The 25,108-nt window shown below is 38.0% G+C and overlaps 1 protein-coding gene across 1 annotated transcript; it reads right to left on the minus strand.

Annotated features, from left to right (window-relative positions):
- Window positions 1-6,784: 6,784 nt before the first annotated feature.
- LOC101740318 (synaptic vesicle glycoprotein 2B) lies at window positions 6,785-23,300 on the minus strand. Its single transcript, XM_012689659.4, has 10 exons — window positions 23,085-23,300; window positions 21,268-21,429; window positions 20,496-20,655; window positions 16,519-16,640; window positions 12,492-12,733; window positions 11,044-11,189; window positions 10,307-10,439; window positions 8,561-8,835; window positions 8,016-8,143; window positions 6,785-7,063 (listed from the first exon to the last, which is right to left on the minus strand). Exons 1-10 carry the CDS (start codon window positions 23,167-23,169, stop codon window positions 7,011-7,013), a joined length of 1,506 nt encoding a protein of 501 aa, XP_012545113.3. The 5' UTR covers window positions 23,170-23,300; the 3' UTR covers window positions 6,785-7,010.
- Window positions 23,301-25,108: the final 1,808 nt, after the last annotated feature.

Consider the following 25,108-nt stretch of genomic DNA (forward strand, 5'->3'; position numbering starts at 1 on the left):
GTTTTAAAATCAGTTGCCGGAAAACCGCAAATGCGGCCGCTTGTATTCCTTCTTCTATTTCATAAACTCTTAACGGCTTTAAGCCGATGCGTTTTAACCCTAGTGTGACCTAAGCCTAATAATCTAATTAAGGAAGGGGAGAAGACAAGCGCTAACCACATAATATCAAAAATAAGCAGTACTATCTCACTATCAATAAATAAGGTCTGCTGGTAAGTAACAAAAGAATACAACAAACTTAAACAATAAAACAGAAAAAAAAACGAAAGCAAAGAAAATCGGACCCACATCCAGCCTCTTACTTACCATGTATAATATAACTTGTTATACTCTATTTATTATTTTAAATTTAATAAATTATGTTTTAAATCACAATAGGATTCTAATGAGAATAGTAATGTGTTCCGGCTAACAAGCTGAAATGTATTCGCGACACAAATTGACAACCTTCTGAAAAAAAAATGCCTTTTTTTATTGCTTAGATAGTTGGACGAGCTCACAGCCCACCTGGTGTTAAGTGGATACTGGAGCCCATAGACATCTACAACGTAAATGCCGCCACCCACCTTGAGATATGAGTTCTAAGGTCTCAAGTATAGTTACAACGGTTGCTCCACCCTTCAAACCAAAACGCATTACTGCTTCACGGCAGAAATAGACGGGGTGGTGGTACCTACCTGTGCGGACTCACAAGAGGTCCTACCACTAGTAATACGTTCTATATAATTATACCTTCAATTTATGTAAGAGCAATACTCATCTAAATAAGAAGGAATGTGTTTGTTAGCGATCCGCCTTGCATGTCATGGTAAAGCCAATATATTAGATTAAGGTATGGGAGTACATGTGGTATGTAATATGAGACTCATGACTTAGGTATGCAAGGGTAGTTGTTGCTGACGCGGCCTGCATAGTCGTAAACTATCTCCAGGTCATCCAATTTTTGCAGGATAGCCGCTGGATCACCGAGGTATGTGAGGAATGTAGATCATGACGACCTCAAATTAGAATAAAAAAGAAATGTGTGGTGTCGCGGGACACCGGATAGAAACGAAGTTCCTTATTATAAAAATATTAATTTTAAATTCTATTCGAGGTATAAAGAAAATAAAACTGGAGGTTTCGCAACAACCCACGGTCATTCGGTAACGTGCGAACTTATTGTGGTACACTTCATTCACTGTTGTTTGCATAAGAGTTAATGTATTGCGCAAACGAACGCTCTGAGATCGTGGTCAATGAATGATAAAAAATATGTTATTTTTTGTACGTTATTACAAAGTTAAGTCGTACACTGTGTGCGCTACTAATAAAAATCTTACGTTACGGACGTTTTTTCCCGGTTAAGGTACCCCTCCGCATCGTCCGATAAGGAACTTCGTTCCAAAGGGTTCCTTCGAAGTAGCGGCGTGACACGAAAACCTTCTTATCACTGAGTTTCTCACAGGATTTTCACACTGGGGCGTTATTTCGATCTAGTGACAAATTCAAGCAGGAGTGCTTGCTAGGGCTAGTGATAAAAAGTCCTCCCGAGTTGAGCCCAATTTCGCCTACCAGTCATTCAAATTGTTGCTGTTTTAGTAATTTCAAAACATGAATTAAATAGGCAAATCCGATAAATTTATATAAAATTTTGGCCAGAAGCATTGGCTGTTGCTCTTATATGAATCTACTTTGCCGAAAGATTCAATAATGAAATAGGCTACCAATTTGAAATTTTAATAACTTAGCTAAAACGAATTCCAAAGAGATAAAATGTCAATAAACTTAATGAAAAATTGCAAAAAAAATTTGCATTGCAAAAAGATGCATCGATTGTCGGCATCCGTGAAAAAAATGGAACCACGTAGGTAATAATGTAGTGAGAAACGTTCTCTATCTGCTTTATTTACTAAAGCACGGCCCGATAATAAAGTCTATCAGCGCAACGATGATAATGCATTTTAGTTTCTAATTGCAAACGTATATACGCCCCTAAGCTTGTCGACATTACGTTGTATAAGGCTCATAATAACAAATCACTAGGCAAAAACAAACACTACGCTGTCATCTTCTTATTTTATTACAGTATCATAACTGACTTAGATCTTTACTTATTAATATTTTGTAATATCACGATGAAACAAGCGTCAAAGAGTTATATTTCACAGGCTTTAAAATTTAATAACCAAATGATTTGAACATATATATTTGTATCACACGAGTGCGTTATAAACATTAAGGTTCGTTATATTAGGTATTTGCCTACGGAATTGTCGTTTACTGTACAGAAAGTTAATCATTTTTTTATAAACATTTTTTAATTTCTCTCAATAATGTTACGCCGGTAAGAATAACGCCATCTATCGCCTAATAGTCGAACGAATATCGTAGGACCTAGTAGCACCTAGGACGCTCGAGAAGTACAACGCCTTCTATTGGCAGATAGCAGAAACTACTACTAGAGATGTGTGGAATATTCTCGATAATTCTAGGGATGTGGTATCGACTATAAAAGCGTTGCAGGGATGGCACGCAGTCAGTCAGTAATCAGAACTACTCAAAGCGGAACAGCGAACGGATCACCTGAAGCGAAGCGGAAGAAGCGAATTAAGAATTTTAAAGTGTTGTGAAGTGTTTTAGTGTTCTAAGTGTTGAATTCAACGTTAACTTGTAATTCGGAAGAATTTTATTTATCCCGAACCCCAGCGCGTAACAATAACAATCAACCGTGGTATTAATACATCTCTGCCAGCGCAGTGGTTATTTTTCAATGCCCTTCTTGAAGTAAGCTAGTTGTACAAAATCCAAAAAACTCTTCAAAAGCATTTTGTATTTCCTCTCGGGTATTGGTTTTTTTCTTGCCAACTGCCAAACTTTGGAGAAAATAGAGTTCTATTGGTTCTTTACAATACACGTCCGTGGTAATGCTGGTACCATTTCGCAATAAGCAAGAAGATATTATACCGGCACCAGCCCACCAAACAGTGACCAGGATCTTTTTACAGGAAAGCTACGTTTAGTGCCTTGCGAGTATTGAAGCAGGATCTATATTAACATGATGACAGATTACGTGAAGCAAAAACTTTGTACCCCTTTCTACGAAAATTGCGCGGACGGCGGAGTATGAGATTTCCCTCACTTATAGAGGAGTGCAGAATGCTAATTATTTTTTTAAAGTATGCATTAAAAATACATAAAATCAATAAAAACACTTTACACACACTACTGTGTGTACCATGTATTTGACACACACACATATACTTATAGTATACTCTTTGTTTGCTGTCAAACTTTTATTAATGCGTAAATTCTGTCAAATTGAGAATGGGTTAATAATGTTTATCTGTAATATTATTTGTCTATAGTTGTAGTCTTGGCGAAATCTGTGGTTATAGAAGTATAATAATGTTCAAACTTATAATTTCAATTAATTATAGTCCAATTTCGACTACTGCGGGACCACCAGTTTGGATTAAAATTTCCATGTCGGAAGCTTTCAAGCCAATAACGAGTCGTGCCTTCGTTTGTAGTGTTCACTCCGTATACGTCTAATATGAGACGTTTGTACAGTATTACAACCGCGACGGAATGACTCGTATTATTAGCATGCATCATATCATGTGTTAAAAATAAAATTCGTATGCATTGCATTCATTTTAATTTATTGCTTTGTGAATTAGAATTCAAATGACCAATATTGTAAACTGGCAATTTCATAGGTAATTTTAGTAAGGTATTGTTACGCGCTGGGGTTCGGGATAAATAAATAAAAAACCGAATTACAAGTTAACATTGTATTAGCACTTAGAACACTTAAAATACTCAACAAACACTTTAAAACTCTCAATTCGTTTCTTCCGCTTAGCTTCAGGTGATCCGTTCGCTGTTTCGCTTCGAGAAGTTCCGATTACTGACTGACTGCGTGCCATCTATGCCACCCTTTTATAGCCACATGCCTAGAATTATCGAGAATATTCCACACATTTCGAGTACTGCGTTTCCGCTATCTGACAATAGATGGCGTTGTACTTCTCAAGCGTTCTAGGTGCTACCAGATCCTTCGATATTCGTTCAACTATTCAGCGATAGATGGCGTTACTCTTACCGACGTAACAGTATGTTAGATTAAGTAGGTTTTATAGGTTAATTCTGTTTAAGTAATTTCATTTAAGCCTATTATTTTCATTATTTGTAGCAAAGTACTTCATTTTAATACTTTTGACAACTCCGTCGATGACTTGCTGTTTAATTCTCTACAACCGTAATTCCTAATAAAACCTTATCTAAATTTACATAGCATTCTTCGTAAAAACCACAAATAATTCTTACGTGTTAATATTTTTTTTATCACGAATCACATTATTATATTTATCTATTTTATCAAACGCCGGTAGAAAAATTGTGATAACCATCTTAAAAGTAGTACATATACGAAGCAATTATTAATCCATTTTAATATGTATGTATACAAAGCTCTGCTATATACATAGTTAAATTTTTACGGCCAAACCGCTGATGCGGAAGTAGTTTGAACCTTGACAAAGAATAGTAGTTTTCATTCTACAGCCGATTTTTACTTATTGCTTAGGTGGGTAGATGAGCTCACGGTCCACCTGATGTTAAGTGGTCACAGGAACCCATAGACACCTACGACGTAAATGTCGCCACCTACCTCGAGCAATAAGTTCTAAGGTCTCAGTATAGTTACAACGGCTGCCCCATCCTTCAAAGCAAAACGCATTACTGCTTCACGGCAGAAATAGACAGGGTGGTGGTATCTACCCATGCGGACAAGACAAGACGTCCTACCAGTAATTACACAAATTATAATTTTGCGGATTTGATTTTTATTACACGATGTAATTCCTTCACCGTGGAAGTCAATCGTAAGTAATTGTTGAGTACGTATTTCATTAGAAACCCGCCTGCAGAATTCGAAAACCGATGCATCACTTGATACGATTGCACCGGACGTCTTATCCTTTAGGACACGACGACTTCCGAGCTTAGGTCTCCGACGCCATACAAGGGGCAGTTCACGTCAGCGAAGGCATATGCGGAAACCTAGTAAAATAGGACTGTATTATCTTCTTCATATTCTTACGGATTCATCTAATATTCTTAAGATATAAGATTTAGTCGGTCCACCGATCGTATCCATGGGTGCCGCAATCGCCTTGATTGAAGGATTCTCCAGGGAACCGGCAGCAATCGTCTCCGGGTTCCCCGCCATACTATTGTCGCCAACGGTCGTTTACTGTTGGCAGGGTGAAGGTGGCAAGGTTTGCACGGGACTGCACCACCATCCTGTCTATTCCTGCCGCGAACCAAGCATGCATATAGTATGAGGGTTGGAAAATGCGTTATATAACACAATTGAGAATTCGATTTCGTGTCACCAGAAGAGTGGGTTTTCCGAAGAGATGTTTGAAATAAGATAAATATGTCGTAGTCTCAGTAAATGCTATCAATCGAGCTTAGTCAGAAACGTCAAATAGTTCAATTTGGTAAGGTTTCATACTTCAGTGGGTCGATACAGCGATGGCAACACTCGTTTTCGACATCATCATCATGATCAACCTCATAACAAGTCATCCTTTTTTTTTATAACAATTCATCCTACCCCGCTCCGTTAAATATATTTTATCATCTCCTTTTTACAATTAGATTTTTTTCTTCTACCTACGCCGAAAGTTCGGTTTTCCTCCCGCTGTACAGGGAAGAAAGTGTAACTTTTTCTCCCTGGGTACTGACAAGTGCGCATGCGCGTTAGTGTCTACGTCTGCTCTCACGCACCTAAAATTCTCCGCTATTGTTGTGCTCGGGTAATTTGCAATATTCTGTTTAGTGTAAAAGTTAAATAAACAAAAGGCAATAAAATTTAATAGTATTAAACAAAGATGAGTTCATCAGACAGTTCTTATTCAATTAGTAGTGGTTAATTTAAAAATTATAAAACAGTTAAATTGTTTTTTTTATGAGTGAGGGGGCTCCGCCCCCCAGACCCCCGCCAGGGCTTCGCCCCTGGACCCCGGCTCGGTACTCCACGGGTGCTAAGTTTTTTACAATGTCGAACTTTCGGCCTGGTAGGAGAAATAATAGTACGTGCACCGCGGGAATAAACTAGGACATCTCATCAGGCTCATCATCTCAGGCAATTTTACACGCGGGAGGAAATGTCCAACTTTTCTCCCTTGGTGCACAATGTACTATATCGTACCACCTGGAACCGCTGCATACATATACACACATTACATACATACATACATACATACATACACACACATTATGTTTTAGTCTTTATTTTTGTCACCTAGCTCTAGAATGAGCTCGCTTGACGATGGTCCCCGAGCGTTGTGACAGGTCCTCCCACAAACGAGATTTAAAAGGAGTTCGAAGCTGTATGCAGTGCCTTGGCTTTGCACATGGCGTATCTAGTGTCCATGAGTGACTATGGTAACAATTTACCACCAGATGGATCGTGAACATATCCATCACACTACAGTAGTAAAAAAATACATGGATGTAACAATCTATGCATGTAGAATGAAATGATCAAGAGTAAAAACAAAAATTCACTAAAATGCTTTATACCAAATGGTTCAAGACAGTCCAGTATTTTTGGTTTGCTTTTAGTGAAAATAAGGAGAGATATCGAAATGAATATAGGCAGCGGCTTGGCTCTGCCCCTGGCATTGCTGACGTGCATGAGCGACGGTAACCACTTACCATCAGGTGGGCAGGTGGTATGCTCGTCTGCCTACAATGGTAATAAAAAAAAAATTAAAAAAAAATTCACTGCTTTGTTGTCTTTTTTCATTTTAATAGCAATCTTTACAATTTACAAAAATCAAACTCAACATGGCTGATTAATAAACAAAACCTAATCATTTTTGGACATATTTTTTTCAATTTTCCAATAATCCAAATCCTTTTTGAAGATGATATATTTTTTTCTTTTTCCCAATAATCCAAATCATTTTTGGATATCATTTTTATTATTCTTTTTTCCAGTAATCCAAATAGCGTCATTCGTTAGTTTTTCTGTCTGCAGGTAAAAAGAAACACACGATCACACCGCCTGAAATGAAAATAATGCGGGTTTATTTATTAGAAACGAGCTTTTTTCGCCTACCTATACTGATAGCCTCGAGAGGCTATAATATCAGCGTAACCTTAACTAGTCGGTGAGCTCACGGGGCTCAAACCTGACAACGTTGCTAACACGAACCCTAGCAAGAGCCGTGCTTCGCAGAATCTACCATCGGATCGGAAACGCGACCCGCTGAGAAGATCCGGCGAAAAACACTATGGGCTGTGTCTGTGTGTTAGTTCACTCGCCGAGCCATTCGTCGAAAGCGACGGGTTCGACGAGAAGGATAACCGGTGAACGAGCTAATACACTCTTCACACCTAATTATAATGACGTTTATAAATAAAACTTACGCAATTCAAAGACACTTTGAAAAAAAACATTAGTTAATAAATGATAAAAAAAGGGAACGAATCAGGCGCAGTCTACATTAGAATTATATACGTCTAAATATTGTTACAGCAGTAAGAGTAACGCCATCTATTGTCGAATAGCAGAAACGAATATCAAAAGAACTATTAAAATCAAGAACGCTCGAAAAGTACAGCGCCATCTATTATCAAATAGGGGAAACATATCTGGCCTTATCGAGAATATTCTCGATAATTGTAGGGATGATGTATCGACTATAAAAGCGTTGCAGAGACGGCACGAAGTTAGTTAGTAATCGAATCTACTCGTTAATACAGTGTTAATTTGCACTTCGGTAGAATTTTTATTTATCCCGAACTCCATCACAGTCTACAGTTATTTGGCGCAATCATTTCAAAAGGAAATTTTAAAACTTGATAGCGTTGAAAGTGAATCGCTAGCAGACTGTTGATGTTTCGTGCGACAGAGATAGCTCTCTACAAAGCCGAAGTTTGCCGATTGTTTCTGTCAAACGGCCGATGTGCAGTATTTAACGCCGTGTACTGTACGCAAATCTTCCAGTACTTACTGAATACGAAAGCGGCAGAAATGTAGAAAGTGGGCGTACAATAGTCAGTAATGACGTTTCCGATTATATTCACTCCGGCGAACGAGACGAGCCGTGCTGTCATCATTCCTAAGCTTGTCGCGAGACCTCTGCAACGAACACAAAACTGAACCAACTTTAAACAAACGCTTCTCGGTCGGAAACAGTCTCTTTAAAGCAGATATATGTAACTATACTGAGACCACAGAACTTATATCTCGATGTGGGTGACGCATTTACGTTGTAGATGACTATGGGCTCCAGTAACCACTTAACACGAGGTGGGCTGTGAGCTCGTCCACTCATCTAAGCATAAAAAAAAAGATATAGCCAACCTGTATATTCCTTGGCGGAAAAACCCTTAAACTAACAATGATGATTTTTTTTATGACAATAAATTTTTTCCCACCTCAATATTCCTCTAATTAGTTTTCATAAACAAGTCAGCTAACAAATTGAAACATTTCAAAGTAAGACATGATATTCGCGTTTAAGTACTGAAGGATGTACTTTAAAAAAAAACTCACCTATAAGAAGTAGGATATACGTCAACAAAATAAGAACACACATTTCCGATTCCTATTGCCGTGGACTGCATCAAAATAAAGAAAATTATATTAGCGACGGGATGTTTGAGTTCCACTAGGATGCAGCTGACTCCGGATACGATCAGGATCCCGATTAGGAGCATTCGTCTTCTAGAAGCTCCTTGAGCCACGATGGCTGTCACCACGCAGAAGAAGAAACCGTAAAAGATACCAGAATAGATGGTGTTGTGGGAGATTTCGTCGTTGCAAATAACCTGGAAACGGTGTGATAATTTTGAATATCTTCGATTGATAATTAGTTTGATTTTTTACTGAGTCAACCGAGTGAACGAATATAAAGCTCATATTAGATCCGGTACCGTAGTAACTTCACATACAAAAAACGATAGGCCTCCTCTTCAACACGGGGATTCTTAATTTTTGAAGAAGAAATAGGCGCAGGGCTCCCTAAACATCTAAAAATTCATACGGCCATTATGTCGCAACCAGCTCATTTTGGAATTCAGGCCATACCATGACTCCACGAAGATGAACAGATCACCTGATATCGTAAAATGACTGTCTATAAGCCTCTTCCAATTAGTAACATCAAAAACTTAAGGTAGAGGGCTATGGTCAGCAGTGTAACTTAAATTCTGTTGTGATAGACAACTATTACGCCGGTAAGAGCAACGCCATTTATTGTCGAATAGCAGAAACGAATATCAAAAGAACTATTCCAATCTAGCAGTGCAGTGCCATCTATTATCAGATAGCGGAAGCACATATCTGGCCTTATCGAGAATGTTCTCGATAGTTCTAGGGAAGCGACGCGGAAGAAGCGAATTACGAATTGTAAAGTGTTATGTGAGTGTTCTAAGTGTTAAATAGAGTTATTGTACTTCGGTAGAATTTTTATTTATTCTCAAACCCAATACGTTAGGCGACGGAATCCGTGCTACTATTATTAGCTTGGACTTGTAGCCAGTTAACATTTGCCTTCCCATGCCAGTCACAAAATGACAATATTTTCGTTATTATTAGTCCTGGTAAGATTTACTATGAGCTTGTAAAAGCAAGTACAGTTATCCTACGTATTATTGTCGAGAAGCATACTTTATTGCCGGTTTGAAAGTTAAGATAGCTCTTACATAATCCCATTGAGGCTTCGATAGTTTTTGTTGTAGTAGAGTCGTTGGTGCATAGTCGAACGTTGAATTAAATATAAGCTCCAGTACACACTTCACACCAGTTAAGTGAGTCTAAAGAATTGGTGCTGAAAAAAACGATCTAGTGACTATTCAACTAGTCTTCCTATTACCAGTAAGTAAACACACAAATGCTTGATGGTGGGTAGTGTAGACTTTAATTACCGAACAGGTTGCTGCCCATGGTCAAACATGGAAATAATTCTCAATGTGCACTCTTCGAGTGTATTTAGAACGATTTAACAAATAATCTAATCAAAATCAACGCGCATCGATAAGATGAAAACAGATTATTACTGGTACACGGTGAGGGATGAGCGTCTCAAATATATTAAGTGTATAATCTATGGATGAGCGAGTTTATTAAATGACACTATTAAACCCCCAGATCACAGAAATAGTCTATGCCCCAGATACATCAACTGAAATTGACAGCTCGAAGTGTTGCCAACATATATTTCCGAACATGCCGACTGGTTCTGGCTTGAGGTTCCACGACAAGTTAATTTTAAATACCAAAATCTGTCAAAATGCTCACAGTCTCAGTGTAGTTTGAAGTTTTATTTGAGAAAACTCGTTCGCAGAACGTCTGATCGTTGGTCCAGACATCAGATAACGTGTTGAAGAATATATTCACCATTGTCGGGAACCACATGAAGAAAACGTTGTTTCTGAATGTAAAAAAAGATATATTTATATTAAAGACGTGTGAATAATATGTCGCCTCGCCTATACGGCCAACCACTAAGGTGTTTAGAGGGAGTGAATCGAGCCGGACCAGAGACAATAGAGGCCAGCCCACTGAACGGCTTCCCTGAAACCTGCGGTCCGATCCCCAGCCGTGACAAAACCCGGGTAACGTTTTACCGCAGTAGGTTACCGCGGTCAACCCCACAGCCAGATTCGCAGCCAAGAATACCTACCCAGCGAAGCCATCGAGGCAAATTTCAGGCTCTACGTCGGCTATCTCGGTACACTGGTTGTAAGGCCCACATGGTACTAATTATCTACTGGAACACATAAGCGTCACAAGTTCAATGCTGCACCCGCTTTGAAACACAAGATTGAAAACTCATTTGTATGTCAACAGCTGCTCCCCAGTCAAAGCTGGACTGACGCGTCTTATCCTTTAGGCCACGAAGGCTTTACTCGGTACAGATTAGCTGCGTCGCTAATAAAATACCAAAGAACGAACCCCACGCTCGTCTACTTCGACGGTCATTAAACGACTAAGGCAATCGTTCCCATACCTCATATCTCCAAGACCACACTTACATACTACAGCACAGTGCCATCAAATAAAACAGCTGGACCGTCCGCAACAACAATGGTGGTTTGAATATCGGCACGGTTTGTTCTCTAAGCGTTTTCCAGAATGTGTTCTTCTCTGTAGTTAATTCTTCCGTTATTATATGTTTCACCTGTGAAAATACGAAATTGATTGCAATATTGCTGATAAGAATATTGCTACAAGCTTATATTCAGGCACTAGAAATGGTGGATATTTTCGTAAAGAAAGGACATAATATTTTATGTATCTGATTGTTCGATCCAAAATACAGCCTAAACCTTTTGACGGATTTCAAATGTATTAGTCTGAAATGTATTAGGATCGTCTCAGTTGTGGGATTAACATACTTGAAAAATTTAATACTAATTTGTGTGAAGTTTAATACTGACAGGCCAGAACTAAAACACTTTTAAGTGCAATTTAGAAGACCCCGTTTGCAATAATAATAACTGTAATAAATAATATTTACAAAAAAGACACAGGGTTACCTAGCCCCAAGCTAGGGTCCACCAGAAACTAATATAATATAAATACTTATATGTCGCAGTCTCAGTAAATTTTATCACTCGAGTTTAGTAGGAAACGTCAACACTTGGGTAATCGATACAGCGATGGCAACACTAGTTTCCAACGGTTTGACGTTTGAGGCTATTTGACAGTTGACGTTTGAGGTATCGTTTTACTGTAAAGAAAGGGACCTCCGTCATTCTGTAGGAGAGCACCGATCCGTACGGTCGTTTCTTGGCCGCGTGCATCGCTATAACAAGCTTGCCGCGTTTCTCGACCAATCTCAATCTATCCGTTTTATCATTAGTAATTTTCTGTAAATTTGTTTGATACAGTGAAAATAAACATCTGTATTGATTGTCTCAACTGTTCAATCAATCAACCTCATAACGAGTCACCCTATCAAGCTCCATTATATATATGTAGGATTAGTAACAACGTAACGTATGTAAAGAGTGTGGAACGGAGCGTTAAGATGTGAGTGAGAGAAAACGGAAAGAAAGGGAGAAGAGAATGACAGACAGAATGACAGAGAAAAGACAGATGGCGAAGACGGTTAAAAAATGAGCTAGGCGTAATAAAAGTGTTCATTAATTTTTGATTAATATTTTAACAGAAGATTTTGGGCCAGTGTAACTTTTATTTTATGCGCTGCGATCCCTATTCTACATATTTTGTATGTTTTAATGTATAAATTACATACCCAAACAAAGAGAAGAGACAGAGAGAGTAAGAAACGAACCAGCAGCCCAGCAGCAGTCAGGACCGCTAACTATTGCATAACGAGCCAGTTAAAATTCCAATATCTTTACTAACGCTAAAATAATCACTTAACCATTTTAACCACATAACATCAATTAGAACGTGAGCTTAACTTCTCTTCAATGCCATAAATAATTAGACAATAGACTGGCATAATATTCACCGGATAGTCTTCTCTTTTTCCTCCGTTAGCAGCATAAATCTTCTTCAAGACTTCCAAAGCTTTATCCAGTTCCCCTTTATTCGCCAAAAACTTAGGGCTCTCGTGCATAAAGAGCATCAACAAAGCTCCTATACCCAGTGGTAAAGCCATGATGAAAGTGTACAACCGCCAGGGTCGGTAAGTGATACCCAACCACGGAACTTCCAGCTGAAAGCTCAGTGGAAGGATTAAGTACGCTAAGCCTGCAAAACAAAAATTGAAGTCATTAGAAATAAAGTCTTAGAAATAAATAATGGCAGCTGCTCTAACAACTTAGAGATCTTGTGGGATCCTTACTATTTCATATCTACATTTGACTGCGTCTTGTCAGGCAAATAGCTGATCGTAAATATGCAACATAAAGGTACAGCTAAACGCAATTTTCTTATTGCATTCCCGTCACCTGACAGTGCGCTGTCAATATCGCTCGTGGACATGAGCAATGCTAGGGTCAAAATCAAGCTGCTGGCAGTAAATCTGCTAAAATAAATATGACAGTGTACTCCACGTAGTCTTCCTCCTCCTCCTCCTTCAGTCGATCGCTCATTGCTGAGCATCGTGATGCGCCCGTCTGTGACCTTTTTTTGTAATTTGTAGCCACTTTTATCGGTGGCACAGTGAAGCGCTTGGCTCAGTTTCATGTCCAGACACTCGGACACTTGGTCACTCCATTTTTTTCGGCTCCGACCTCTGGACGACGTAGTCTTAACGTACTTACAAATCGACTGGTGGTTTAAGGACCAAAAGACAAGCGCCAAGCGACCCATCCTCCCGTCGGAATTCGTAATTTCATTATTGGGAAACCTCTAACGTGTCTTGTGATATAATATGCAATTATATCACAACAAAATTGGTGTTAACGAACCATGCTCAGTAACAACATGGTTTGTACCAGTAAACGTCTATTTATGGCCGTAGAAGTGTATAGACATAAATATTATCGCTCGACAATAGCTCCCCCGTGCTTTTCAACATCAAAAACATGCCTTGCGACTTAGTATCACTTAGCTGTGACGCTAATATAACAGACATCTCCCCCATACTGCTAACAACAACTGTACCGATTTCATCGCAATCAAGGGAATGGTTTGTGACCGAATAGAGGACAAACAAACAGACGTGTAAACGAATATTTAATTATCATTTATATAAACGTAATCAGTATATTCCAAGTATTAGTGAAATAAAAAAATCAAACGTCAGTAATTAATGACGATTTATCAAAATCACTTATCGAGACATGCGGTGTCACGCTATCATCTCATGCAATAGTCTAGGCTCGTGACAATAACTTCTATCATCATCATCATCTTAGGCTCCATAGCTCAGGGTGGGCCTTAGTCTGGTCTAGTATGTCTCACCAGACTGTTCAGGGCTTTCTCCTTCCAGTTCTTGACACCAATAACTTTGAGGTCGTGCTCTACGCCATCTAAGCATTGGAGTTTGGGTCTGCTACGACCTCTGCGGCCTTCTGGTTTGCCATATAGTAGTTGTCTTGGCATTCTGGTCCCCGCCATTCGTACTACATGTCCTGCCCATCGTAGGCGTCCAGTTTTTATAGTTTTTTTATGATATTAAGATCCTTAATAATAATTTAATAAGCTCTGTGATTAGACCAAAATATAACCAAGCTGTCAGCTTGCACAATTAGACCGCTATCATCGTAACAAGGTATCTATAAATAACTTAGTTAGAGTTATTACCCCCCCCCCCAATTATACAAAAAAAACAGCAATGACGCACATTGAATGCACAGGATAATTAAATGAAGAAGGAAATTATTTGTCAAAATTAATGAGCTAATTTCGACAGGTCTTTATCTCAAAAGATAATCTTGAAGTAAAGACTGATTTCTTTAATGATCGTTTTCGGAATGCGAGCCGCAAACTATCGGAGAGCCGCAAAATTATCCAGAAGTTGAGTCTATCCATGTTTGGTTGATTTTAGAATTATATTTATATATGTCTGTAATGTCGGCTTCATAATTATAATATTATCCGCGTCTTCGCCCGCATGTTCAAGGAAAACCGAAATTATTTCGTGTCGTATGCTATTTCTAAAGATAATAGACCAGTTTTCCGTGCGAACGATATGTTTTTTTTTTCATCATATAATATAGCCTATGTCACTCTCTTGTTCTGAAGACATTACTTTAACTTAACATTACTTAACTTAAAAAACATCTCAATCCATTGCTTCGTGAACGAAGAACAAGAAAACACGCCTTCACATTTTTAAGTAACTAAAGAAAAAAGATTTTATCTTCGACGGTACACACATAAATCAAATAATATAATAATATAAAAATAATATACAGTTTTTTTTTTATTGCCTTTGTAGGCAGACGAGCGTATAGCCCATCTGATGGTAAGTGGTTACCGTCGCCCATGGACTTCAGCAATGCCAGGAGCAGAGCCAAGCCGCTGCCTACCGCTAATTATGACGAGAAAACACTTTATTGTCAAATGGGGAACAATTTTTTCGTACACAATACAAGAAATTGTAGTTAGAATTTAAGGCCTTTCTTTGACTCATCTATATATTAATACGTGAAGCAAAAACTTTATATCTCTTTTTACGAAAATTACGCGGACGGAGGAGTATGAAACTTTCCACACTTATAGAGAATATAGAGAAGAAGTGCACAATGCTAATATTTTTTTATATAATGCATAAAAGATACATTAAATCAATAAATAAAACATTACACACACTACATACCATGTATTTGACGCAAACACGCATGCATACTATTTATTGTCAAACTTTTGTTCTTGACGTCTGTTGTCAAATTGAGAATAGATTAAATATTGTTTGTCTTTGTTAATATAATATTTTTACAATTCCAATTAATTATTGTCGAATTTCGACTACGGCGGGACCTCTAGTAAAATTAAATTCTAAACTCGATTTGTACAACGAGTTTTTGAGTGCATTAGGAGTCGTTTATTGGGTAGGGCTCTAAAGCATCCTTGGGGCCGCGGTCCGCTCCCAAAGTCTGCGGAACGTGAAGACCCACATCCCCACGTTTTCTAGTAGATCTACCACGGATTTTGTGATAATGAGTTCCCGATATAGTCCATTTTTGGGCGTTACCACTGGAATTCGATGACTGCCCTTGAGTGGATATGTTATCGAGGCACTCATTAAATGTGGAAATCGTGGTAAGAGCTCGATAAACCATAGTGTATATTAAGTAGTTAAGAGGGAAAGCCTAACTAGCTAGTTTCTCTCTATTATTCTCTATATCTCATTCTTAAATTTATCTTAATACCTAGTTTAAATTAGCTGTAAGTTTCTCCTTCACATTTGTATGCCAACAGGCAGAATGTAGTGGGATTGCATATATTTGTCACTAAGACCATACTTGTACCTGCATTCTATACAAATTATTATTTATATTTATTTAAAATCTTATTAATTACATAATAATTTTTAAAAAAGATATTAAACTTACAATTTTTAAAAAACACTATATAAAAATAGATTGCCGCTGATGGCGGTGTCTACGACACAAGCCACCAGTGGTTAGGACTCCAGAGTGAGAAACCTCCTCACAATGCCTGCAGTATCGAGGATAACTGCTTTCTGTATTAGGCCCTTAACCCAGCTGGATAACGAAAGTTTCTTAAGATGTTGATCGAAACTTTTCGCTATCAAGCCGTGTACCGATACAACTATTGGAACAATGATGGTTGAATCAACATGCCACATGGCGGTAGTCTCGTGGGCCAGGTCTAAATATTTTATTAATTTGTCCTTTTCTGCCTTCACGAGGTTCTCGTCATGAGGAATGGTGACATCAACCAACACTGCTCGACGCGCAGATCGATCTATTATCACAATATCAGGTTTATTGGCAACAATATACCTATCCGTGATAATAGATCGGACCCAGTAGATAGTAGAATTATTATTATTATTAAAACCAATTCACGCCGTGTCTATCGGGATAAGGTACAATAATAGTATTTTTTTTATGACTTACTGAATGAAATAATCTCTGATGATAAATTCACGCTGTTCAACATGAAGAGATAAACGTTTCTGTGACTTGAGCCGGTGCATTCGCCGAGCAGGGTGATTACCAATGTGAAACTTGCCGTGGAACTAAAACGATAATAATATTTAAAAAAAAATTTGTATTGCTTAGTTGGGTAGACGAGCTCACAGCCCACCTGGTGTTAAGCGGTTACTGGAGCCCATAGACATCTACAACGTAAATGCACCACCCACCTTGAGATATAAGTTCTAAGGTCTCAGTATACTTACAACGACTACCCCACCCTTCAAACCGAAACGCATTACTGCTTCACGGCAGAAATAGGCAGGGTGATGGTACCTACCCGTGCGGACTCACAAGAGGTCCTACCAGCAGTAAAAATAATTATAATAATACGATTAGCTTGAATAGCTAGCGTGAAAGTCAAAGGTTGGAGACGCGTCGGAAGATGCGAAATCCTGGCTGGTGGACATCAGGGAGCGAACAAAGATCACCAGCAAAGAACAGTTTCCCTGGGCGACAGATAGGAACAAGTTTATATTATTGTCGGCCAGCCTCCAGGAGTGCATGGCCACAAGAAGAACGAAATTCACATTACGTCTAGTCTGACGATTATCCCAGGTGTTACACAATCGAAATGGCGTCACAACGGCTGATTGATAAACCAATTCGAAAAATCGATAATCTCGAATACCGAGTCGGGGATCCAAAGAATCGAGAAGTCGATTGAAATTTCCTACCGATTGATATTTTTTCAATTATCAACACATCAGCAACCAAACAGTCGTTACAACTGTAACACTCCTAAAAATACTTTCATTAGAAACTATCAAATATTAAATAAAAAAAATTGATGATTAAATATGAAATATCAAATTAAAAATCGATAAAATTATTGAACAATGAAATTAGATATCGTATTGAGGAAATAATTACATTGACAGACATAGGACAGAAATGTATATTAGAGTTGCATAGCGCACGTGAACAATGACGCCATCATTCGCATTGTATCTAAGACGAAATTAAAATAGTAATTACTTCCTTATTCCCCAACAGATTTTACTTTCATTTACAGTGAACGGTAACACTAATTACATATTTTGGTGGTTAAAGGTGTTTATACATTTTAAGAAAATAATCTTTATAGTTTTTATTAAATAATTGTCATAGCACCGCATGTTGTTACTGTAAATTATTGTCATGTACTGCACGATCTGAATTAATTATAACTATTTTAATGTTCTCATTTAAGTGAATTTATGTAATTCTTTTGAGAATAAAGAATATCTTTAACCCGAAAGTGATTGATGGGCTTTAAAAATAATATCAGAGGGCTTAAAATTAAATATTATGTTAATGGTCACCATTTCACCGAACACATACCTTATCAGTCAACCGCGTTTCTATACATATATTGTTCCTTAACAACCAATACGATTATCTATACTAATATTATAAAGAGGAAAGATTTGTTTGTTTGTTTGTTTCGAATAGGCTCCGAAACTACTGGACCGATTTGAAAAATTATTTTTCCATTAGAAGCCGACATTGTCCCTAATGAACATAGGCAACTTTTTTTTCTTTTTTCATTATTTTTTTTTTGGTTTCATGTGTGTTTTAATGTTTCCGAAGCGAAGCGAGGGCGGGTCGCTAGTCACAGTAATAAGGAAATGTCTCGCTTCTTTTGTCGTAGATAAAAAGAATTCAAAGTTGATCAAATTTGGAGGAAATAAACCAAAATCATTACGAAAGGTCGATTTGGGTTATATACATTAAAAAAAAAAACGTTGTAATAGAGGCGGCTTGAAGAAGCCGATACCAATATAAAACATATTTCAACATATTATTATGTTGGAAAATTTTCTCGGCATCCGCATTTCCTCTTATGCATTTTAGGATATTGAGGTATTTGTCAAAATAAAAGAGGGAATTTAAAACATTAAATGAATCTAAGCTTTGGAGTGGCAATGATTATGTCGATTTTTGATTATTTGGCAACCAAAAAATTGTAAAATAGATTGGATTTTTATATACTCACTAGTACTTTTACTAGTAGATAAATTTTTATGTGACTCATTATCGGCAAAAAACCGATAAAATCTAGTTATAGCCGGTTTTTGTTGATAAGTCCTTTTGCTGTTTCGTATAAGCGAAATTATTTTTAAAGTTGACGGTATTTTTAATTTATTTATCATATAATAATCAAAATACCAATCGATTAAAATTGTTTTCGTAAGATAGTTCAGGACGAGCTGTAATCGCATCTAGATTTTTTCACTATTTTCTAACTTAATTGTGATAATTAATTAAAGTATGAATTTTCATTGTATTCGATCATGGAGACAACGCGGCATTGTCATCTCCTGTGCTCTTTCAAAGAGAGAGGGAGCGAAAGGGGGCGGAGGAGCACCCTACTCCCGATCACCCACGCAAGGAAGGTCCATACCTTACGAAAAATCGGCAGACTTTACCATGTTGCACAATGGCTATAAGCAGTATTTTTTTATGGTGGCTCAGAGGCCTTTCCAGTTTCACCAGGACAGGTGGGCGAGAAAATGAGTCTTCGCGAATGATCTACCGGATACTACCGGATACTACCGGATCGGAATCGGGACCCGCTGAGAAAATCCGGCGAGAAACTCAGCGGGCTGAAGCATGTGTTAGGTTGCACGTCGAACTCTTTGCCGAGTTCGACGAGTAGATAAGCAGTCTCTTACTATTAACATACTTGACAATTTTACATACGCCCCATTATGAGCTATGCGGGTTGGGTCTAAGATGATGAGATGGCTAAGGGCCCATACTTTTTTTTATTGCGTAGATGGGTGGACGAGCTCACAGCCCACCCGTTGCTTAGTGGCTACTGGAGCCCATAGACATCTACAACGTAAATACCCCACTCACCTCGAGATATAAGTTCTAAGGTCTCAGTATAGTTACAACGGCTGCCCCACCTTTCGAACCGAAACGCATTACTGCTTCACGACAGAAATAAATAACTCACTTGTAATCACTTGTAATAAAAACGAAACCCGCGCTTGTCTTGTTACTGCTTATATAGCGTATTATGCGAGTCCGCATGGATACTATCGTCCGACCTATTTCTGCTGGAAAGAAGCCTAGCATTTCGATTTAAATGACCGGACATTCGTTGTATCAATTAATAGATTTTTTTTGTGGTCAGGGGGAAATCACCAGACTTCCGCCCTCCACTGGGGATGGAGGGCGGGGCATGTGGGAGTCGAACTGACTAAAACCTCCTGTCGCTCAACAACCAGCATCCAAACCTCACATGAGAGAGAACTCATGAAAAGGCAAAGGGGGAAAGCGAAGCGTTTAGTGCGGAGCACATCTCTCCCATCACCCTCCCCCTCAGGACGCCAGACCGGCGGTCGTTGACGCCACGACTACCAGCCCTCTCAATCCGCAGGCTATCCGAAGCTCGCCTAGATGGCTCCGGTTAGAGTGGGTTATCCTACGGAATACCCCGCTGGGCCAATCAATCAGTAAGCACTTTATTCTGAACTTTTAGGACTATTGATTTATTTCTTGTATATTTTACAGAATGTCTCTCAATTCAGTGCGCCTATTGGTAAATGCCTTCTCTAACATTTTCCACTGCTATCTATCTTTAGCAACCCTCCAGCTAAAACCAGTTAATTCGTTATATAATACAGCTTAAACCATGGCCATGTGTCGATAGAATTACGGGCACTCTACAAAAACATTTATTAATAATTTGTTCTATTAAAAAAAATAACTTCTCAATCGACAACGAAAACTTCCGAGATGCTTCCGTAACCTCTTATTTGTTATCATCACCAGACAGTTGGAAACCCGCTATCATCACCAGACAGTTGGAAACTGACCGGCTGACTTAGCTATGCACACACGTGCATAGCTAAGTCAGCCGGAATGACAGTCAGTTGGAGTTACCAAAACTTAAACTGAAAACTTACAAACCGCATCCAAATAGCTTAGAGGCAAACATAAACTGCCAATTCATTGACAGACTACTTAAAGCCGCAAACAGGAAGCCGAACGACGTGGAGATCAGTAAAGCCTTCCTTCGTCCTCTTGTATCCGCGTAGAAGCCCCAGGGAAAAGCAAAAAGCAATCCTGAAAAATATCGAATTACCAATCAAAAAGAATTTCAAATTACCATTTCGATGACACTGTTGTTCACAAAGAAAAATCAGAATCAAAATTAAAGAACGCCTAAATGCGGTATACAAACTATAATACAAGCTAACCATTTATGAGTTTTCTTCCAGCAAATTAGATATAACAGCCATGGATGAATCCTCCATCCTGTACTCCATACATCCATTTTAACTGGTGGTAGGACCTCTTGTGAGTCCGCACGTGTAGGTACCACCACCCTGCCTACTTCTGCCATGAAGCAGTAATGCGTTTCGCTTGAACAGTGGGGCAGCCGTTGTAACTTTACTGAGACCTTAGAACTGATATCTCAAGGTGGGTGGCGCATTTACGTTTTATGTCTATGGGCTCCAGTAACCACTTAACAAGCTGTGAGCTCGTCCATCTATCAGAGCAACAAAAAAAAACTCCATTTAATTGTTACTCCACACATATATTTCAACATTGCAAGTGACTTCTACATATAAACCTGAAATAGAAATACCTGCTATACACCTATTTAAAGGAACACAAAACAATAGGGAACCAAAAGCCCTCAGTTACAGTAAATTCCAATTCTTTGTCACTCACCAGCAAAAGGCGCCGATGCAAGCAAACCGGTCTCCTTGAGCCCTACACCGAGATCACAGCTAGAAGCGGCCACTACCACGCTGTACCCAAACATGTCTATGGCCACCGCAACAACGATAATACTACACACTCCCAACAGTGTGTAGTTGTACCGGCCATGCCCTGAAATAATTTTATTAGTTCTTATCGTTTGATGATTATTGCCCTTCACTCTTTGCTTCTATTCTTTCTCTATTTTGTACAGTTTGATCTATGGAGTGCTCTGAGGTATTGTTTGAGATAATCCCGTCATTTCGTTTTTACTATCGCACCGCCACCACCGGGGCAGAGTTCATCCATGCCACCCGGAACCACTAGATCTCCAGAGCGTTTCCAGAGATCTTTACTGACACGCACCATCTGGCTTTGGTATTTATCTCCCCACTACGGTGTTTCCTGAGCGTAATGACATCGTCTTTTCGCATTAAAAGTGTACAATTTCCAAAAATATTCGAAATTCAGTTAATATGCGGAATCATTTGGTATTTTTCTCATAAATACTGTCAAAAGAGCGTAGTTTAGTTTTTTTAGTAACAGTTGTACTTATGTTTCGACTACTATTAATAAAATTAATACATAATTTTAATTTACTTTAAAAGACAGTTAATGTAACTGTTAAAAAATAAAACATAAATGCTGCAAGTATCATTAATATTAAAAATATCACATGTTAAACTTTTAAAACACTCTCCTGTAAAATTAGTAAATTTTGAGATTATACAGTTTTAATGCGAGAAGACGACATGTCTTTCATCAAACGACGCTGCCCCTTCCATTGCCGACAACCATGAGCTACGATAACCACTCACCGCGAGGTAGGGCATAGGCTCATCTGCATACAATGGCAATAAGGAAATATAACAATTTTTACTATAGTCTAATCTCCTGTTTATTATCGACATTGAATATAGCGTTAACTATGCATGCATGGTATGGTGCATGGTATCAGTAGTTATAAATACTAGAGGTCCCGCAGTAGTCGAAATTCGACTATAATTAATTGGAATTGTAGGATAAGTTTGTACACTATTATGATTGTATTTTATACTTCTATAATCACAAATTTCGCCAAGGCTACACTATAAAAAATATTAATAAAGACAAAACAATATTTAATCTATTCTCAATTTGACCACAGACGTCAAGAACAAAAGTTTGACAATAAATGGTATGCATGCGTGTGTGCGTCAAATACATGGTATGTAGTGTGTGTAATGTTTTCTTTATTGATTTAATGTATCTTTTATGCATTATTTAAAAAAAATATTAGCATTGTGCACTTCTTCTCTATATTCTCTATAATTGTGGAAAATTTCATATTCCTCCGTCAGCGCAATTTTCGTAAAAAGGATTACAAAGTTTTTGCTTCACGTATTAATATATAGATTTTATGAACAGATATGAGCAGGAAGGGTTATATTGATAATATCCTGAAAAGCACCCCACGCCTTTTTTACAACAAAATCATTTTTTCTTACACTATTTTTAATTCAAATTTATTATAATTTATTTTCTATCTTTTAGTTGGATTTTCTATAAAAGCGTATTTTGTTAGTTTTTTTAAACTATTATTTATTTTTTAGTTGAATTTTAATTTTTTTAATTTTTTCTTTTTCAATTTTTTTTTTAATATTGAATTGTGGTCGGTCCTTAATAAGTATACCAAATTTCGAGCTAATCCGACCTTTTGAAGGGAGTCAAAATCATGTTCAAAGATTCCGTTACATACTAACATACATACGTATGAAGCTAACAAAAGCGTATAAAAAAAATCACACCAGCTAATTCCACCGCTTCGTCGTAACCACATGAGTCGGTAACTTTACCAGAGCAGCCATCAGTTACAACCACTTCTTTATTCATTGTTGAAAATCACAAAAAAAAAACATTAACAATAGTAAAACTATTTAATATATTGACACATTGCTCTAAAAACATAAGAGCGACTGATAAATATATATCTTTAAGATGCTATCTGAGAAATAGATCTATATATCTTTATGTTACATGTTTTTATCTCATTACATTCGTTATCATTACGTTGAATTACAGGCTTTGCAATTTGTTTTTGTTTTTCCTGAAACATGATTTATAATTAACTTGATTATTTATATACCGTGTGTTCACTTGTCATTTAACGTAACTTTAGCAATGGAACTCTGAGTGTGACATTTTTAATGTTGTGCAAAATTGATAATTAATTAAAAGAGATAAAAGTCGTCGCGGCCTAACGGATGAGACGCCCGACGCATTCGTATCGAGCGATGCGATTTTTCCGCTGTCCGAATCTAGGCAGGCAATTCATATAATGAGATACGTACTTAAATCACGTCCACGAATGACAAAAAATAATAATTAGCATAGCCATTAGTTTTTTTTTTAAATTGACTAAGAGCCTATAGCTTTTTATCCCGATATCCTTTGCCCAAGGTGTCCACATATGAATGGATTTCCTCCTTCAAATCGGCTGATATCGCAAAGCTAATATTTACACAGTTCCTTCCGGAATAATAAACAAACAGCACTTTACTAATTAATCATGTATCCGATAGAAAAACTAGCGCGGAATAGCACAGCTAACATTGATTAAGATCGGATTAATTGAATTTATTACGGAAGGCGACCATAAATCTCGTGTGTTGTATTAATAAGTTTCTTCAATAATCGGTACACAATTGTTCAATTTAATAACAGAAATTTCAGACTCTTTTACTTTATAATTTTAGGATTTTGAGAGTGGACTGTATATCCATAGATGGCTGGTTCAAATCTGGTTCGAAGGACCATGTAGGATTTTGAGAGCGGTGAAACTGAATTTGAGGGCTGTTTCATTAATAAAACCTCGGTGTGCGTGTATTTTTCATGACTATTCATGAGGCAAAGAAGAAACAACTGTATTACCAACTCAAAAATAATCAATTTTTAAAACAAAAATGGCAACAATTATATCATAATGATATTGTCATCAAAGTCGTAATACCCTCATTTATATTCCTGCGGTGAAGGGCAGTGGTTTGAAGGGTATGTGACAGTCATCATGCGATCAAAATTTAGTCCACATATTAAGTTTTACTTCTATCGAGACCTATCTTTATAAATCCTATTACGGAAGTTGTAATTTGTCGTGGATTTCCCGACCCTCATTACTAAAACACCGACCAATATCCTGTTTGCGTGAATAATACTTAAAGCATAGAATATTTATCTGCGTTAGGTTGGGCACAGCCAAACGATGACAGCTTTGTCTAGTTTTCAATCATCATCATCATCATCATAATCGATTGCTTGCAAAGCTATCGTGGTCATATGGAATTCTTGCTTATTAAAGCCTTTACAGATGTTTTCCATAGATTGCGAACCGAGGCCCGGCGCACACGCTCGTTAAGTGGAGTTTCAATAAGGTCTTTCACCTGATCAGTCCAACAAATGGGGATTCGTCCACGACATCTCTTACCCTTGACCCTACCCTGAACAACAAGTTTCTCGATAGACTCTGCTGGCCGTCGCGATACATGTCCAAAATATCGAAGAATCCTTGATTTACACTGTTGATGATAACCTTTGAGTTTTCAATAGGTAGTTTGGAACCTCTGGGTCTGCGGAGGGACTTCGGTTCCCTCTGTATTTTGTACCGTATGTTCCATGGGGAGTGCTCTGAGGAATTGTTCGAGATGATACCGGCATCTCGTTTTTACCATCGCACCGCCCGCCACCGGAGTAGAGTTCATCCGTACTACCTGGAGCCACTGCGGTCATCCACAGTGCGCTTCCAGAGATCTTTTTTGCCATGTACCATCCGGCT

This window comes from Bombyx mori, chromosome 6 (genome assembly GCF_030269925.1).
Source record: "Bombyx mori chromosome 6, ASM3026992v2".
Lineage (NCBI taxonomy): Eukaryota > Metazoa > Arthropoda > Insecta > Lepidoptera > Bombycidae > Bombyx > Bombyx mori.

Excerpts from the sequence above, each read along its gene's own strand:
- LOC101740318 (XM_012689659.4), bottom strand. The coding sequence starts at position 23,169 with ATGAATAAAGAAGTGGTTGTAACTGATGGCTGCTCTGGTAAAGTTACC. Across the intron at positions 12,734-16,518 it reads ATCAGAGATTATTTCATTCA|GCTTAGCGTACTTAATCCTT; the intron begins GTAAGTCATAAA and ends TTTGTTTTGCAG. Across the intron at positions 10,440-11,043 it reads ATGGCACTGTGCTGTAGTAT|AAACAACGTTTTCTTCATGT; the intron begins GTAAGTGTGGTC and ends TTTTACATTCAG.